The 16,429-nt window shown below is 48.1% G+C and overlaps 1 protein-coding gene across 4 annotated transcripts in view; it reads left to right on the top strand.

Annotated features, from left to right (window-relative positions):
* Mylk (myosin light chain kinase) overlaps positions 1 to 16,429 on the top strand; it is a 192,151-nt gene that overhangs the window by 124,323 nt on the left and 51,399 nt on the right. For all 4 annotated transcript variants that reach the window (XM_057764119.1, XM_057764118.1, XM_057764120.1 and 1 more), the window contains 2 exons: positions 1,737 to 1,823; positions 16,222 to 16,272. In XM_057764119.1, the coding sequence (XP_057620102.1) occupies positions 1,737 to 1,823; positions 16,222 to 16,272 (138 nt within the window). The remainder of the gene's footprint in view (positions 1 to 1,736; positions 1,824 to 16,221; positions 16,273 to 16,429) is intronic.

The following is a 16,429-nucleotide window of genomic DNA, read 5'->3' as shown; positions in this document are numbered from 1 at the left end:
AGGAAGGGGAGGACAAGACACTTCTAAGTGCACCTTTCTTTAAAGTCCCAGGGGTCTTTCTGCTACTCCAATGTATCCATGTGAAACTGGTGCCTCGGTGTGTGGGCGGCAACTTGAGACTTTGTCAGCTCCAGAAGCCAAGAACCCTGAACTCTCCATCTGGGACTCCTTTGCTCTTAGGGATGTGGCAGGACAGGAGCATCACACAGTGGGAGAGGCAGCAGGGTATGGACTGGGATGTCAAGCTCTGCTTAAAAGGATCTCTTCCTCCTTTGTCCCTTTACCTCACCCATCATATAGTGCTAGGAACCCTTAAGTAAAACTCCAGTGGAATCATTTCCACAGTTGCGTGTATATGGCTTTGGTTATATTCAACAGGGGGATTGACCTTGTCCCTCGGCTGCCACCTAACTGTGCCCACATGCAGCCTCTGTCACTGGATGGCCCAGCTCACAGAGAGGCCAGGCATGCGGTGGAGGAAGCCTACATAAACAAGACTTAGTTAAAGGGGCTGTGTGGACAGATGCACATTCTAGAGCACGCAAGGGAACAGATGTCATCTAGGAGAAATGCAACCTGAAACTAGGAAGTGTGTGTCTCCCCCCAACCTCTGTAGTCTGTGTTCCTAGTACCACCCCTTACAGGGAACCCAGTTTAGACAAGACCAGCTGAGGTGCCCAACCTGGAGGCAGGAACAGCCTGTTAGCCCTTCTTCTCCAGCCAAGCCATAGGAATGTGGCCAAACCCTTGCTGGAAAATCCCCTCCTCCCTCTGAGCTTCCTCTTTGGGAGCAGGAAATAAAGGATAAGGACAGGAAGGAACTTGGGGGGTGGGGGGAGGTGCCTTCCATCCCTTGCCCGAAAAGTAGTGAAAACACAAGCCTGGTAGTGGCCAGTCAGCCAGCGGTTCTTATCTAAGTCCTGGGTGGTTTTACCACAAAGTTTGAAAAATCCAGTTTCGTAAGAATCCAGAGAGAGCCCTTTCTGTGCCCACGGTGCTGCTCACCTCTGTCCTCAGAGAGAGTATACCTGCTCCTGGCATTGTGGAAGAGGGAACTTGCTGCCCAGCCTCAGCCAATGGCCATTGCAGGAATCCGAAGACCTGCCTTGTAGATGCGCTGCAAAAACACTTAAATGAGTCCCAGCCTTAATCTCCGAGACTCTGCGAGTGGCCTGTCCTGAAGCCTTCATCTGGCCAGGCCTGGCCCAGTGCAAAAGCAAAGTCTCAGAAACCAAAGGCCACACACACCTTTTAGTCTGTGAACCCAAAGGAACCCAAAGGGGCCTGGTCTTTTTCTTCTGTGTGAGGCCCCTCCATCTGCAGAAAGCCTTTGAGTTGTAGACCGTTTAGATAAGCGAATCAAGGCCCCATGGGGACAAGAAGAGCAAAGGGTATTAAGGGCCCAGGCCCTGCCAAGTGGCCTTAGTCCTGGCAGCCTCTACTGCTACAGCAGGGAGCAATAACCAGCTCCCTAGCCCGGCCATCCATCCTGCTGGGTGACTGTCCCAGCCACCTGATTTATCAGGACCATCCAGCAGGCACTCCTTCTTTGGTGCTCCCCTGGAGGAAGGGCCTGCTGCAGGCGCCACTCGGCGGCGGGCACAGAGGGCCTCCGAGTGGAATGTAGGGTGGGTGGGCCAACTAGGGTCAAGGTAGGGTGCTGCCTGGGGAGCCTCCTCTACTCAGCTCCTTAGACAGCTGCTGACTGATGTTTCTGTTCCTTTTGTTTGTTCCAGATGCTCGGACCGGTGAGAACACCAAGGTCCCGGAGATGAAATCCCGGAGACCCAAGAGCTCTCTTCCCCTTGTTCTAGGAACAGAGAGTAAGTGCCTCTCAGCTTCTCCATACAAAGGCAGGCGTGCTGGCACAGCCCCTGCTTCCTGGTCACCAGCTCTGCCCTGAACTCCTTGAGGATATGCTTCTGCCCATCCCCCAGGGTACCCTATGTCCTCCTGTTACTGAGCCAATCACCTTTTCTCAATCCCTGCTAGTCTCTCTCCACCCCATCTGCAGCTTGGGGCTGTTACATGGGTTCTTTGTCTTCCTGACCACAACCTCCAGACCTCCTGCATCTCTTTTTTGGTTGTCACTTAGACCCCCATGGGAACTGTTTCTCATCTTTAAGTTGATCCTGTCCTGTCAAGTGAGCCTTCCTATACGGTTACTCTGTGCTTATGACATCATCAGAAATGTCCAATGGTCCCTAGCACCTACCGACTCCCACAGGTGAGCCTCTCATGTGTTTCTGCTCTGAGCAAACCTACTATGTGTGCACAGGTGCAGCCCCATGTGTGCCCTGACTGCCACTTCATGCTGGGCCCCCTCCCTAACAGCTATTCCATAGAGAGCTCCTCACTGACTCCTGGGGAGCTCCATCTCCTTTCCTTTCTCGTGACTTTGCCTTCATGTGCAACTTTCCAGAAAACTCCTACTAAAGCCGCCTCAGTAACTTTCCAGAACATCCAACTCCCACCTTGACTGATCTTCCTGGCTCCATCGTAATGTCCTTGTGTGTCCCCTGAAGGCCAGCCTGGCCCTCAAGATGACATGCTGTGTCTATGGAAGCATCTCACTAGAGCCTTTCTGAGTCAGATTTCAGAATATTAGAGATAGTCAGGAAGGAAGGGCACAGGTATAACCCAAACTCTACAAGACACCTCTCTCCTTCTGGATCTGAATCCCATTCCCACCCACTGGGCCCAGCATCTCTGTTAGACAGGGTCTTTAGGGTACATGCGGCTTTTATGCCTACAAAGCTGCAATTAAAAAAAAAAAGAACTGAAGCCGGGCGGTGGTGGCGCACGCCTTTAATCCCAGCACTCGGGAGGCAGAGGCAGGCGGATCTCTGTGAGTTCGAGACCAGCCTGGTCTACAGAGTTAGTTCCAGGACAGGCTCCAAAGCCACAGAGAAACCCTGTCTCGAAAAACCAAAAAAAAAAAAAAAAAAAAGAACTGTTTCAAGATATATTTGAAATGCATAATATTAATTTATTCATCTTTATATAGTTGTAAAACGTAACCTACATAATCAAAATTCAATACCTATCAAATAAAATTATGTAATGATAGACACAGAAGTTCCTAAAGTCCTCAAAAGCCATAATGCAGCCTCGTCTTCTGCTGTGATGATTAGTGTGGCTTTTATTAGCAGAACTACCTTATTATAGTTCCAGTTTTATAGGGCACAGAGTTCCTTGGCCATTGCCAGAGCACACCAAGTTTTAAAATAAACAGAAAGCCAGGCATGGAGCACCCTTGTAATCCCAATATTTGAGAAGCTAAGGTGAGGCTAGCCTGGGCTACCTAGTGAGTTCTATGCCAACCTAGTATACAGAGTGAGACTCTCAAAAAAAGAAAAAATTTTAAAAAGCAAAACATAAAACAAAACCAGAAGATAAGCTCTCACTTCTACTAGTAGAGAGAAGCAATCCGGTCTCCTTGTTCCAAAGATCACTTTTCTTCCCATGATAAGGCCGTGCTTTATGGCTGCATTATTCTTTTCTTTGTGTGTTTGCCTTTGCTGCTGCGGCTAATCGGACCGAAGGGTCAGAGGTCCTCAGCCTTCATGGTGGGGTAGCCAACGTGAAGGTATAATTTCTCCAAGATGTTTACACAAAGTGAGATCCACTCAGACAGCGGAGGAGCTAGGACTGGTCTGAGTAGATTTTAATAAGCTGTCAAAAGCCCAAAGACAGTCGTACGTACCCAGGAGGAACAAGCTAGCGGTCTTGCGTGCCCAGGAGGAATGAGCTCCTGGGCCTGACTGTGCTAACTGTGGGCAAACATGAGTGAACCAAGTGTTGGTCTTAGAAGAGCAGCAGGGACTGTGGCACAGGCGTGATAAGGGGGCTCACCGGACAGGGACAGAGGGCCAGCCGCCCCATCTTCCGGTCTGGAACCCCGTTCTGTGCAATCCTGAGGAGGGTAGGGCAGGGTCAGAGCTGACTGTAGAGGAAAACAAGCGCAAGGAGGTTGGGAGACAATGAGCAGGCTCCGCGCTGGGCACTTTGCCCTGCAGAGCAGGAGGCTGTGGAAAACCTCAACCAACTTGTCATCATCACACTCTGGGGGCCTGGGTGACAGCTCTGACTGAGTATTAGAGTCACCTGTACAGCTTGGAAACCACTGTGCCCAGGCTGCCCCCAGACCAAGTCAACAGAAACTCTAGGGTGACGGCTGGGATTCCGCGTTTGTTCATGTTCCTAGATCGTCCCCGTGTGGGGCCATACTAAAAATCTGCCTTTCCGTGGGAAGCTGTCTCTGTTATCCATGGTTGGTTGAGAGCAGGAGAGGGTTTGCCTGCTGCCTCTGGGAAGGGTGCAGAGTCACCCAGGTGCCCTCACACTAGTGTCTTAAGAGCAAGTCAACCTGTGGAGGCAGCCTTAAGGTGGGGGCGGGGGAGCAGGGGCTGGCAGGATGTGTTTGGACCCCATGGAAAATGCAGTCAGCACAGAATTAACTCCACCCACCCATCTACAAAGGGACTTTCACTCCTCTGTGGTCCTGTGATGGGGCTCTCACCCCATGCACCCTGATGGCCATTTTCCCCTCCCTGTGCTGGCTTGTCTACTCAGTCACCACCACCCTAAACCTATTGTCCCTCTGTGCATTAGGTTATGGCTTTGGCTGCCCCCCACATGCATTCCTGTCCCTTAGAAACCTGCACCCCAGAGGCCTGAGGGACACCACCAAGGTTGGTCCTTGGCGCCTTCTGACAAGGTGACTGCTCTCAGGGACAGGATGTAGAGGTCTGTGTCCCCAATTCTTTTATTCTTTGTTTAGAGATTGCGTAAGTTATATGTGCATGTATTCTCGTGAGCCTCTTAAGACATACAGGACAATGTGAAAATCCTCTTCTATCTTTTATTTCATTCACACGCTCACTCGCTTTTGTTCTGTGCACTTTGTATGTATGTTAACACAGAAACTCCTCAGCGGGAAGGGTTTATCCTCCCTGCTGAAACGGAATCAGGCATGTAGTGTGCATGCCCTCATCACATGCCGTGTTTGCTAGGGTTTTATCCTCATTCCCAGACGTGTTGGATTCTATGAGCAGTCCTTCTCTGGATTATACATGTGGTTTTGTCACAAGGCTGTGAAGTATCTAATCTAAGGAGGAAATCCATCTTTCCTGAGGAAAGGGGGAGTTACTTTCCTGTCAAACAGAGTATAGCCAGGCCCCTTTCTGTGCACCCTCCTGTCCCCAGGGATGGTTTATTCCTATGAACCAGCTGTTGGTGTAGGACTGGACAGTGTTGACCACACTTGCCTGGGAGACCCCAGGCCTTGTTGTGGTATGAGAAAGAATCCAGGCAGTCCACCCCCAGACCCCCATGACTAAAGTACTTGTTACCCTGCCAGTCACCCAAGTCACAAGCCACAAACACGGGAGGAAGTTTGGGAGGGTTTGAGGTGAGGAAAACTCAGAACCGGGTTTTGAGAGAGGCAGAGGAATGTAGTTTATGTGGTTTGAAGAAGAATGATAACATTGGCAGGGGAGGAGAGACAGGCGGGAGCTTGGGGGAGGAACTGCAGATGCTGGAAGGAAAGCTGGGAGGACAGCTGAGTCAAACAAAACCGGTGTGCTGGTGCTGTGCACAGGCGTCATGTCAGGCGCTCCTTCTGCGTGCCAGTAGCCGAGCTTCTGCTGTCTTAGAAATGCCTTTTGCTCCCATTTCCTAGAGAAGCAAAACTGAGCCTCAGAGATGAAACTGACCTGCCTTAGGGTCTCCCAGCTGGTAAGGAACAGAACCACGGTGGTTCGTCTTCCTGTCATGTCCCCTTTCACCTTGCTGTAGACTTGGCCTCACTCCACATTGACCACACAAACACAAAGGCTGACCCACAGTGGCAGCAGGAGGAAGTGGGGTGGCGGGGGAGTCAGGAAAGGCACTGATCCGTGTCCCTGGATCTACAGGCCTGTTAGTGTGTGTGCTGCATGCCACACGATGGGATTTTTGAAACAGCCATTTTGATATCATTTGATATCATTACAGAGAAAGTCCAAGAACCACCGGTGCAAAGAACTCTTGTGTTCCTTCTACATGAGAGTCACCAGTTGTCATTTTATCCCACCGTTTTGTCATTCTCTCTATATATTTATAATTTTCACTGAGATAGACAGATACCATTTTAAATCAGAGTTATCAGACTTTCATTTCTTACTCATTGTCTAAGAATAAAACCACAATGTGTAGTTGGAATCAGGAAAGTTGACACTTAAGCAATATTGCTATCTAGCCTGTCCACAGTCTACCCTCCTTTATTTATTTATTTATTTATTTATTTATTTATTTTTGTCACTTGGCCCAATAATGTCTTTTCTTAGTGAAAATATAATATCAGCATCCCTGGGTTACTTTATCTCCTCCCTCAACCCAGAATTGCCTCCTCTTCTTGCTTTGGAGATAAAATGGGAGATGTGTCCAGGCCCAGGGAGAAGCACCCAGTCTCTGCCTGAGCTGAGTTAGCCACTGAGAGACAGGAGCACCTCAGTGAAGCTACACGTGTCCAGAAAGTTGGCTTGCTAATCACTTCCAGGGAGTTGCTCAGACATGGGGCATAGCAAGAAAGCCGTGGGGTAGCAAGAAACAGAGGTCTTGGTTCTTCCCCTAGTTAAACACGTAGCTTTTCTCAAAGCCCTTCGACCCTTTAGAACATGGCTTCCTCAGTATCCAATGAACACCTTCCAAGGCTGGTCTCAAACCTTGTCCAGCTGTGACATCAGAACACTGACGCTGGGGTGAGGGACACAGTTCAGGAGAATCTGGTCATCTAGGATAACACAGTAATGGAAGCACCCTGCAGGGAAGGTGGCCCGGAGCCGGAGTCAGAGCCTAAAGCCCAACTTTGGGGTGTTTCTGCTGAAGGGGATCTCACTAGCCAGTGGAATTCTTGGGGGTTCTGTGTAGAGGAAGGCAAGCATTTTACTTGAAGGGTGGATTCATAGGCCTTAAAAGATGGTTTTAGAAAATATAAGTTAAAAAGAGAGGAAGCACAGAAGAAGCAATGTCAGCCTGTGGCAGACCTGGGTCCTAATAAGAAAGAGGTAATGAGTGCCTGTTGGTTTTACAGCTTAGCATAATAGATACTTGAGTTGGGTCCACAGTATTTAATCTTCCTAACCAAGGCATGAGCTCCTCCTGCTTTAAGGGCCCCTGCCTTCACTGTTCTGTGACTTAGGGACAACTCAGGGGCACTTTCCCTTTGGAGTCTGTGCCTGGCCTGGACACTTATCTCTGCAGGGTGGTGCACATGGGCTCCCGGTGACCACGGGGGACTGTTTCTGATGACAGTGTTTCTCTTTGTTTTGGTCCATCTTATGTGTCTCTATGAAGCCAAAAGTCAAATCGATTTGAAAATATCTATGCATCTCAAACATTTTGTCTGGTCCTCTTGGTCTTCTCAAGGTCAAATCTTTTTTAAAAGCATTCTCTTTTTGGGGGAAAATATTAAATTGTGATAGAACCCACAGGGCCGAAAGGAAATCTAGAAGAAGTTGGGATTCAGCATCAAGACTTGCTTGACAGTGGAAGTATGGGGCCCATGGAGAACAGTTAGGATGTTTTACAGATGCCCCTGAAGGCAGGCACCAACCCTTCTTACACCCCTTTACAGGGTGGATATTTGACTGTGATAGTAACCCACATGTACCTGTGCACATGCATGGGACACTCTGATGGTTGTTCACTGGTCTGCTACTTCTAGATCCTTCAGCTTTCTCGCTACCTTCCATGAGCTGAGTAACTGGTGGTCTTGGCCATCCCCAGAAGCAGTTTATGAGAGCCTGACAAGCTGCACTGGCCCTGCTGGCCCAGCCATGCTAGACTTCTCTTTCACAACTATCATGACATTCCACGGGGTTTGGGAATAAGAGCTTGCAGCAATAAGAGGAGTTGTGTTCCTCTGGAAGCTATGAAGGGAGGCAAGTGGGCAATTTGCCCAGAGATGTTAGTTCTGGGAAGACAACCAGTATGTCTCCACATGTCTGTAATAATGTACTAGAAGGAGTCAGTGGGTGAGAGGACAGTCACTCAGTGGCTTGAGCCTTTCTTAGTGGGGGTTATCAGGAGCTGGCCTGCTAGCCCAAGACTCCCTTGCCAGCCTCAGGGGTGGCTCTGCTTCTTGCCTTACCCAGTCTGTGTCACTTCCAGGAGACTTGAGCAGACAGTGAATGCTGGTTTTGGGAATTTGAAAGAGTTTGATGCCTATTTATAGTTAACTACCTAAAAAGGGAAATGTCCCCAGAGAGACAGAGATCCAGGGACCTGCCTGTACCCAAGGCTGCTGTTGTTAGCACCAACTCCCTTACTGACCCTCTTCACTCTGAAAGAATCAGAAAGGGGTACTCATCTGACTTCAAACTGAGCCATCTAGAAATTTCCATGAGACTGACCCTCTCCCTTCCAGGACAGAAAGAAGGTTCTCAGAGCCAGTACTATCTTAGGCCTGGGCAGAAAGACGCAAAAGGCATTACCAGAATCAGTCACGCAGTGCAATTTCTTCCAGCAGTGCCTCGGCTTTCCGAGGAACTTTCCTGATTCTTTCCTTTTATTCATGATTTTATTGGGCTGTTTCATTTCTAGCCTCCAAGTCTCATCTAGAGCAGAAGGCTCAGCTCCTGGAAGTTTTGATCAAGGAGGTGACAGAGCATACACTTAATGTTGTGGAACGTGGCAGTAAGATTTGTACACCCTGGCTACATCTCAACATCCGTTCATTAGAAATTCCCAGGTCCCCAGAGATCTAATGGTCTCTGCCCTCTCCAATGGTCAAGCCCATGCTAGTTTTCCACTAGGACCCTCGAGGTATAGCAGGGGGACCTTTTTGCTGTCCCCTGGGAACGTGGTGTGTACATTTGTGAGTAGGTTTCTGAACTGGCTGGTGACCCGGATAGACCCACACTAGAAGGAGCTCTTCTTGGAGGTAGCATGCCGGAGCTGAGAGCTGCTTGCAGAATATGTAGAAGTCAGCCGAGGGTGTCAGCATGTACAGGGAGCCACAGCATGATGCTAGTGTGCAGAAATTGAAAGACGCCGAGTGTGGCGTGCAGAGGAGCATCACCTAAAGACCAGCACACAGCTGACCAGTAGCAGCTGGAAACCTGGAAAGTCTCTAGGTGGCCACAATGCACACTGAGACTTGAGAAGGAGGAAGGGTATTCCCAAGAAAGAGTCGTATGAGAGAAGGCTGGAGATGAAACCAGAGCTAGTCTCAAGGACCTTGTAAGACCAGATGGGCTTGGTCCTGAATGGTAGCGGGGAGCCTTCTATTCAACTTCAGATTTTTATTTGAGAAAGGTTGTTTTGGTCCCAGTATGACAGATGTCTTAGGGCAAGGACTAGGAGACAAAAGGCCCTGGGGTGGTACTGAGGTGAGGATAGGGCAGTGATGGTGAATGTCGTGGGGGGAAAAAGACCAACCATCTGTTTGGGTGGGAAGACATGGGCAGGAGAGAGTGACAGTCTCTAAGAGTAGCAGTGAGCAATGAATGGGGACCTGAGTGTTGAGGGGCCTGGCCAGGAAGGATGTGGATGTGGGCTGATTGTCCAGGGAGGTGCCCCCGCTCCCTCTCAGAGACAGCAACCAGAGGACACTCCATCCCCTCCTTACCCCGTGGCCCATTGCCATCATGGGATTTACAAAGATGGTAGGTTTCCATCTTGTTGTTGGATGTTCTTTTCTCACAGTGACTGATGTAGAAAAATTGGGGAGTCGGAGATTGGGTGAGAGCCAAAGGGCCCCGTGGCTAATAAGATAATAAGAAGGGTAAGTCTAGGGAAGTGGAACCTCATTAGTGACCAGTTTATCTCTACTGAGAATCTGGGTATCTGCACCCACAGCTGGAAACCTGAGCTGAGGATGATAAGGTGCGGTGACGTGGGACTCCCACGAGGATGCGGCTGAGTGGACCAACAGGGTCAGTTACTGCTTCGTTGCTTTCCCTTCGCTCTCCCAAATACCTGACAAAGGTGGCTTCGAGGAGGAAGGGTTATGGGACTCACCCATCACGACGCAGTGTAGTGGGAAGAGCAGCTCTAGCCGGACCAGGAGGAGCCTGAGGCAGCTGGTCACATTGCATCTGTGGCAGAAAGCGGAGGACTGAATGCTGGTGCTCAGCTCCCGTCCTTTGGACTTGGCCAGTGCCCCGCTCCTCGCTTGGCTTTTAGTTGAACCTGTCTGGAAACATTCTCACAGACCTACTCAGAGGTGTCTTCCAGGTGATTCTAATCGAGACTAATTATCACATCCCAAATAACCAGAAGTGCTAAATTTGTCCCAGAAGGCAGAGCAGTCCTTTGGGAATCTGCTTGTTTGGGAAGGAAGGGCTAAGCGAGGGAAGGGACCAGCAAAGAACATGCACCGTGTGCTGGATTTTTCTATTTCAAAAAAAATTATACCTCTCAAACTTTTTTGTAGATTGTTGGTACATCCATTCACTTACCTGTTTGTTTATTGTGTGTGCATGGCCATGCCTCTATTGTGGAGCTTAGAGGACCACTTAGGATTGTTGGGTTTCTCCTAAGGTGTTGGTCCTATGGCTCAAACTTGGGCCATTGGGCTTAGCAGCAAGCACCTTTCCCATTCGAGACAACTTGCTAGCCTTTCCCCACACTACTTTTCAAGTAGGAAACTGAAGAGCTGACAGGTTATATAACACATGGTAAGCCCCTCAGCTTAGCTCGTGACGAGACAGTAGTTGAACCCAAGTCCAGTGCTAGAGCCTTAGCCCCAGTGCACAGGAACAGAAAAAGATTCCCAGGGCTTGCCTTGGAAGGTGGGGCAGGTGTGCTGAAGTCAAAAAGTAGCCAGATGTGTGATGGTCAGCAGCCAGATGTGTGATGGTCAGCAGCCAGGTGTGTGATGGTCGGCAGCTCTATTTCTAACTGAGGCACATATGGCTTCATGAACTTGGGAAGCCACCCAAGTCCATGAGATTCCAGCTCGCTCTTGAGATGGAAACGTGGGAAGGTTGTCTGTGTGCACTTGCTCAGAGTAGAGCACCTGTGAGACGCTTCCCCCAAGAAGCCACACTTTATAATCCTGTGACTCAGCTCTGAGTGCCCAGAATGCCGTGAATGGATTCCTACAGATGGCCATATAAAATATGGATAGCATACAGAACATTGTTGACATTTGAAGTTGTTTTTACTGGTAGAACCAAAAGCAGCTTCAAATGCTAACAAATTCAAACCGCAGTAACCACAGATTTAATAGAACAAATTTCAAACGTGGCCTTCAATCCTACTTAACCCTAACACTCAAAGATCTGTTATTTGGGGGTAGCTTCTAGCCACATAGGATTTGCAGAGCCAATAAGATAGAGGAGAACTCTGTAGTCTCTGGTTCCATGCTGTCCACCTCCTTATGTACCCCAAGTTCACACCCCTCCTTCTCATCCACCACCACCCTCTCAGCGGGAGGTCACTGACAGCTAGCTACAGTGATCAGCTAGGACTTCCATAACAAGATGGTGACGGAGTGGCTGAAACACAGGCCAGAAAGCCAAGATCAAGGTGTCTCTCTCCTTTGGTTTGTAGATGGCTGTCTTCTCCCTCATATGGGTCCTTCTGTGTGTGCAGGTCTGCTCAGTTGGGTCTCTTTTTCCCTCTCTCTCTCCCTTCTTCCTTCCCTGGTCCCTCCCTTCCAACTCTCTCTTCCTCTCCCTCTCCCTTTCCTTTTCCTCTTTTCTTCATCCTCCCTTTTTGTGAGGTCACCAGTCAGATTGGATTAAGGCCCACCCTACTGACCTATATTAATGTAGTCACCTCTTCAAATGCCCTGTGTCTGAGGCAGCCTGGGGGTAATATTTTCAGCACATGGATGGAAGAGGACACCGTGCAGTCCTAACAACAGTCCTCCAGCTCGTTCGGACAAGTGGCTTGCTCTTTCCTGAGGAGATCAGCTCTGCTCCTTCCCTTGGCCTCTCTCCTCCAGTCCTCCTGGAGTGCCTCAGCTGGTCATCACTTCCCACAATTGTCTTCCCTGTGTGGTTGTCTGTAGCATCTTCAGGCTTTTCTGCCTTCTCCTGAGTCCTGGAAGTCAGCTTCCACCATGGCGGGAACATTTCTTGGCTGTTTTTCTTTGTCCGTTCAGCACTAGAATTGCTCCTGACTAGAATTTCTGCGGGCATTTACCCTCTGTTTTCCTTGGATATGTCCTCTGGAATGACGTGTGACCCTCTAGCCTCCAGCATCATCCATGACTTTGCTCTAGTTACATCTGGATCTCCTTCCTAACATCTCTCCTCCCGTTTCTACAGAGGCATTCTTTCTAGTCCTTCCATGGTCCCCTCTGTCACCCAGCTGTCGATAACTTCTAGTGAATCACCTGGCGTAAGCCCTGGCCTTTCTCATCTTTCTCTCCCCTCTGCTCACAGCTTAACTCTGAAATTCTCACCTTCCAGACTCCACCAGTGTTTCTCCAGGACTCCCACGCTGGCTTTTCAAAGCTTACATACAGATCAATATTTTCATCCATCAAGTCCCTTTCCTTGACCAAGCCAAATTACTCATCAATCACTCTCCCATCCCATTTTCCTCTGATACAATTGTCACCGTGTTTCTCAGAAAGAAATCTCGAAGTACCTTTGTACCTCCACTTTGTATAGTCCCCTAAATCCTTTTAGTGCTTTCTCTGTCTCCCAGTCATCTTTTCTGTGTGGTCCTTCCCAGTGCCTTTCAAGAGGTGGCAGTATCCTAACTGGATATCCCTGTCCTCTGAGGGTTGCGAAGACCTGAGGGCGCTCAGACCCAGCATGACAGCTGTGTGTGAGAAGGTTCTTTGATCACTGAGGCTAAAGACCCAAATCTCTGGCATACAAGGCTAATGCTGTCCCTCAGAACTCTCCATAACAAGGGGCATGTACTGTGCCTGCACTGTACGATAGCCGCTAATCATCGTTGGGTTAATAAGTACTTAAAATAAAACTAGCTCAATGGAGGAACTAAATACTTAATTTTCCTTAATTTAAATTGACATCCTAGCTTCATTTCAGCTTCGTGTGATAACAGCCATCTCCTCTAGCCAACCTCCACCCAAACCACCCTGCTTGAGACTACATCATCTGTTGCTACCATGGGCTCCTCCGATTCTCTGGGTTCATCTTCTTAGGCCTTGGGTCCACCCTTCCCCAGTGATGACCTTGTGGCCACGTTCTCAACACAGCGTTTTGTTTTTTGCTGCATTTGAACAACTGAGTGTTTGCTTGTTTTTAGAAAAAATTTAAAATTTATTTTTATTTTATGCATATGGGTGTTTGTCTACATGCATGTATATGTATCACATGTATGCCTCGTACACTTGAAGCTGGAAGAAGGCATCAGATTCCCTGAAACTGGAGTTACAGATTGTTGTGAACCACTATGTGGGTGCTAGGTACTGAGCTGTAGGGAGATACTGAGCTGTAGAGACTCTGTAACAGTATCAAGTACTCTTAATGACTAAGCCATCTCTCCAGCCCTTATACTGTGTTTTTTAAGCTTTCTATTTAACTCTTAGTCTGAAATAATTTCAGCCTTATAGAAAAAATACAGTATTTAATATGAACACTTCTTTTATATCCTCTAGATTTCTCATACATTGACATTCTACTGTTTGCTTTTTCTATATTCTTCCTTCTGTGGCTGTAGGAGGTGGCTTCTGGTTGACCCAAGGGCCTTGACTACACTTGGCAAGTGCTCTCCCCACTGGGCTGTATCCCCCAGCCTTTCCCTCTTTCCCTGTATCTCTCTCTACCTCTATACGCACATGCAGATATAGACTTACATAATTATGTTTTTGAGCAGCTTGAAAGAAAATTATACCCATAAAACCGTAAATATTTAAATAGTTTAGTGTTGGCTTTTCCACTAAAATCAAATGTAGTTCTAAAACTACATTAGTAATGATTAAAATAGAAAAACATCAATAGAACTCTATCGTCTAATTTACTGACAATATTCAAACCCTCTCTGCTGTCCTAGAATTCTTCCTTTTGGAAGAAGAGGGATAAAAGCCTTTCTTATAGACCACATTACCTCATGTTTAGGACCTTAAAACTAAGTCCTAAGTTCTTAGATCTGTTTGGTTTTCTCCCCCAGCATCTAGGCCTATAGTGTATACTGAGTGGCACACAGTAGGCCTACAGTAAGATAGGCATCCGGCTGAGTGGCACCCAGTAGACCTACAGTAAGATAGGGATCATCCATGGCGGCCAGCTAGAGGGGAAACAGACCTTTCCCTAGACTTAGCCACTGGGCCACAGTTGCTAGCCTGTGATCTTAAGGTTTTTCTGTCAAGACCCCTCCTTTCTGTTGTCCTCTCAGGGTCACCAGTTGTGTGGCAGCACCGTTTCCTCTGTGGAAATACTAAGGTTAACCAGACCACCTATGATCATAGAGCAGTCCCACAGCCATGCCTGGTCCCAGTGCTGTCCCTCTGTTTTGCAGTAGCCAAGTAACTCAACGGTCACCATCCATTCATTTAGTAAGAGGTTGTTAACTGCCTACTGTGTGTCAGGTACATTGGATATGTAACAGTGAACAACAGAAACACTCTGCCTCAAAATCTTGTAGTTCATGTGGGAAAGGAAAGACAGACAATAAAACAAGTGAAGAAGCAAGTTTGTCATATGCTAAGTACTGGGGAGGATAATAAATTAGGCTATAAGTAGTGCTGCAGACTCCCCCTCCCACACGTGTGTGTGGTGTGGTGTGATTTCTGTGGTACTGGAATGAAAACCAGGGCCTTGTGCTTCTCAGGCAAGCATTCAATCGCTGAGCTAAGTCCCTAGCCCAAGGGCTAGGATATGTGCAGGACCCTGATGTCAGATCTCCTTGTGTAGGGTATTTCCCTGCACAGCTTCTGTAGCACAGAGTTGAGTGCACCCTGAATGATCTGAGCAGTCATTTAGTGACCACCCTCGTCAAGCTAGCTCTCCCTGTGCTGTTTATCAACCCTTCCCCTAACACATCTGGCAGCCACTGACCTGTTCTCCATTCTTCGAGTTTTACCTTTCCAATAAGTAGGATTATACAGTAAGGAGCCTTTGAATCTGGCTTCTCTCTCTCTTTTTTTTTTTTTTTTTTTTTTTTTTTTTTTTTTTTTTTTGGTTTTTCAAGACAGGGTTTCTCTGTGGTTTTGGAGCCTGTCCTGGAACTAGCTCTTGTAGACCAGGCTGGTCTCGAACTCACAGAGATCCGCCTGCCTCTGCCTCCCAAGTGCTGGGATTAAAGGCATGCGCCACCACCGCCCGGCTGAATCTGGCTTCTCTTAACTGAGGAGAAAAATCATTTGTCAACAATTGAAGAAAAGGGGATCATGAATTTATGAGAGAAATGGAAGGATTGGGGAAAGAAAAGGGGGGGGGAATGATGTAATTATATCTTCACTTTAAAAAATGTCCCGAAAGAGAGATGAATCAAGCCATGAGAAATGATGCAGGTGTTTCTGCCTGTCTATCATAATTGTATTTAGTCAGAGATGTAGATCTGCTGTGAGGCATTTCTGTATGAGTTATTTTTCTTGTTGAGTTGGAGAAAGTAGAATAGGAAGGGAAGATAGTAAGATATATTCATTCACTGATTTTTGAGGGTTGGGGCTTGCAAGGGTGTCGAGCACACCAGGCTGGCTGGGAACTCACCAAGCTGCCCAGGCTGCCTTTGAACTCATGATAATGCTCAGCCTCCCAAGGGCGGAGATCGCAGGCATGAGTCGCCACTCCCAGCGCCCATTCACTCATTGATCCATTCAACTAACATTTGGCTTGGGGATTTTTGTTGTTGTGTTATGTTGTGCTGTGCCGTGTTTTGTTTTTTAAGAAACAGCTACCAGTCACAGTCTGTGACTCAAAGGAAGTCCGAGACCCTTGGATCCATACCAAGGCTAATTTTAGTTGGTTTATCTGACATAATTTCCTTTCTGCATTTCCTGAAAGTTAGGGTGAGCCTGTAGTTAGTGAGTTATTGGTTCTCATCTTTAACTAGGACTCTGAGGGGCATTAGAGTTTTGAGAGCTTCTCTCCCACTGGTTCTAGCCCCGCCCCCCCCCCCCCAAGACACTTGAGAACTGATAGTCATTGGATCATAACACTATCTGTATCAGGGCAAGGAGTTCCCTGGGAAGACAAAGTAGAATGAGGGCTTTCTATAAATGAGGGACCAGCAGGCAGGACAGCATCCTCCTGTGACCTGGGAGCTTTCTGGGGAAAACTTCCTAACTTGTAAATGTCTTTGTTTCAGGTGACGCAACTGTCAAAAAGAAACCCGCCCCCAAGACACCTACAAAAGCAGGTAATAGCCACAGTCCTACCTGAGGTCCTTTTGCCATAGGACCATCTCTTCTGCCTTCTAACTGACCATGTGGGTGGTGGTCAGGAGACCCTTCCCTTGTTCAAACTTCACGTGTTGTGCGGCCTCTTCCTTCTCTAGGGAACCTATGCCTAGCTTG

Source organism: Chionomys nivalis, chromosome 3 (assembly GCF_950005125.1).
Source record: "Chionomys nivalis chromosome 3, mChiNiv1.1, whole genome shotgun sequence".
NCBI lineage: Eukaryota > Metazoa > Chordata > Mammalia > Rodentia > Cricetidae > Chionomys > Chionomys nivalis.
Note: the sequence above shows the minus strand (reverse complement) of the source record. Positions and strands in the feature narration are given on the sequence as shown.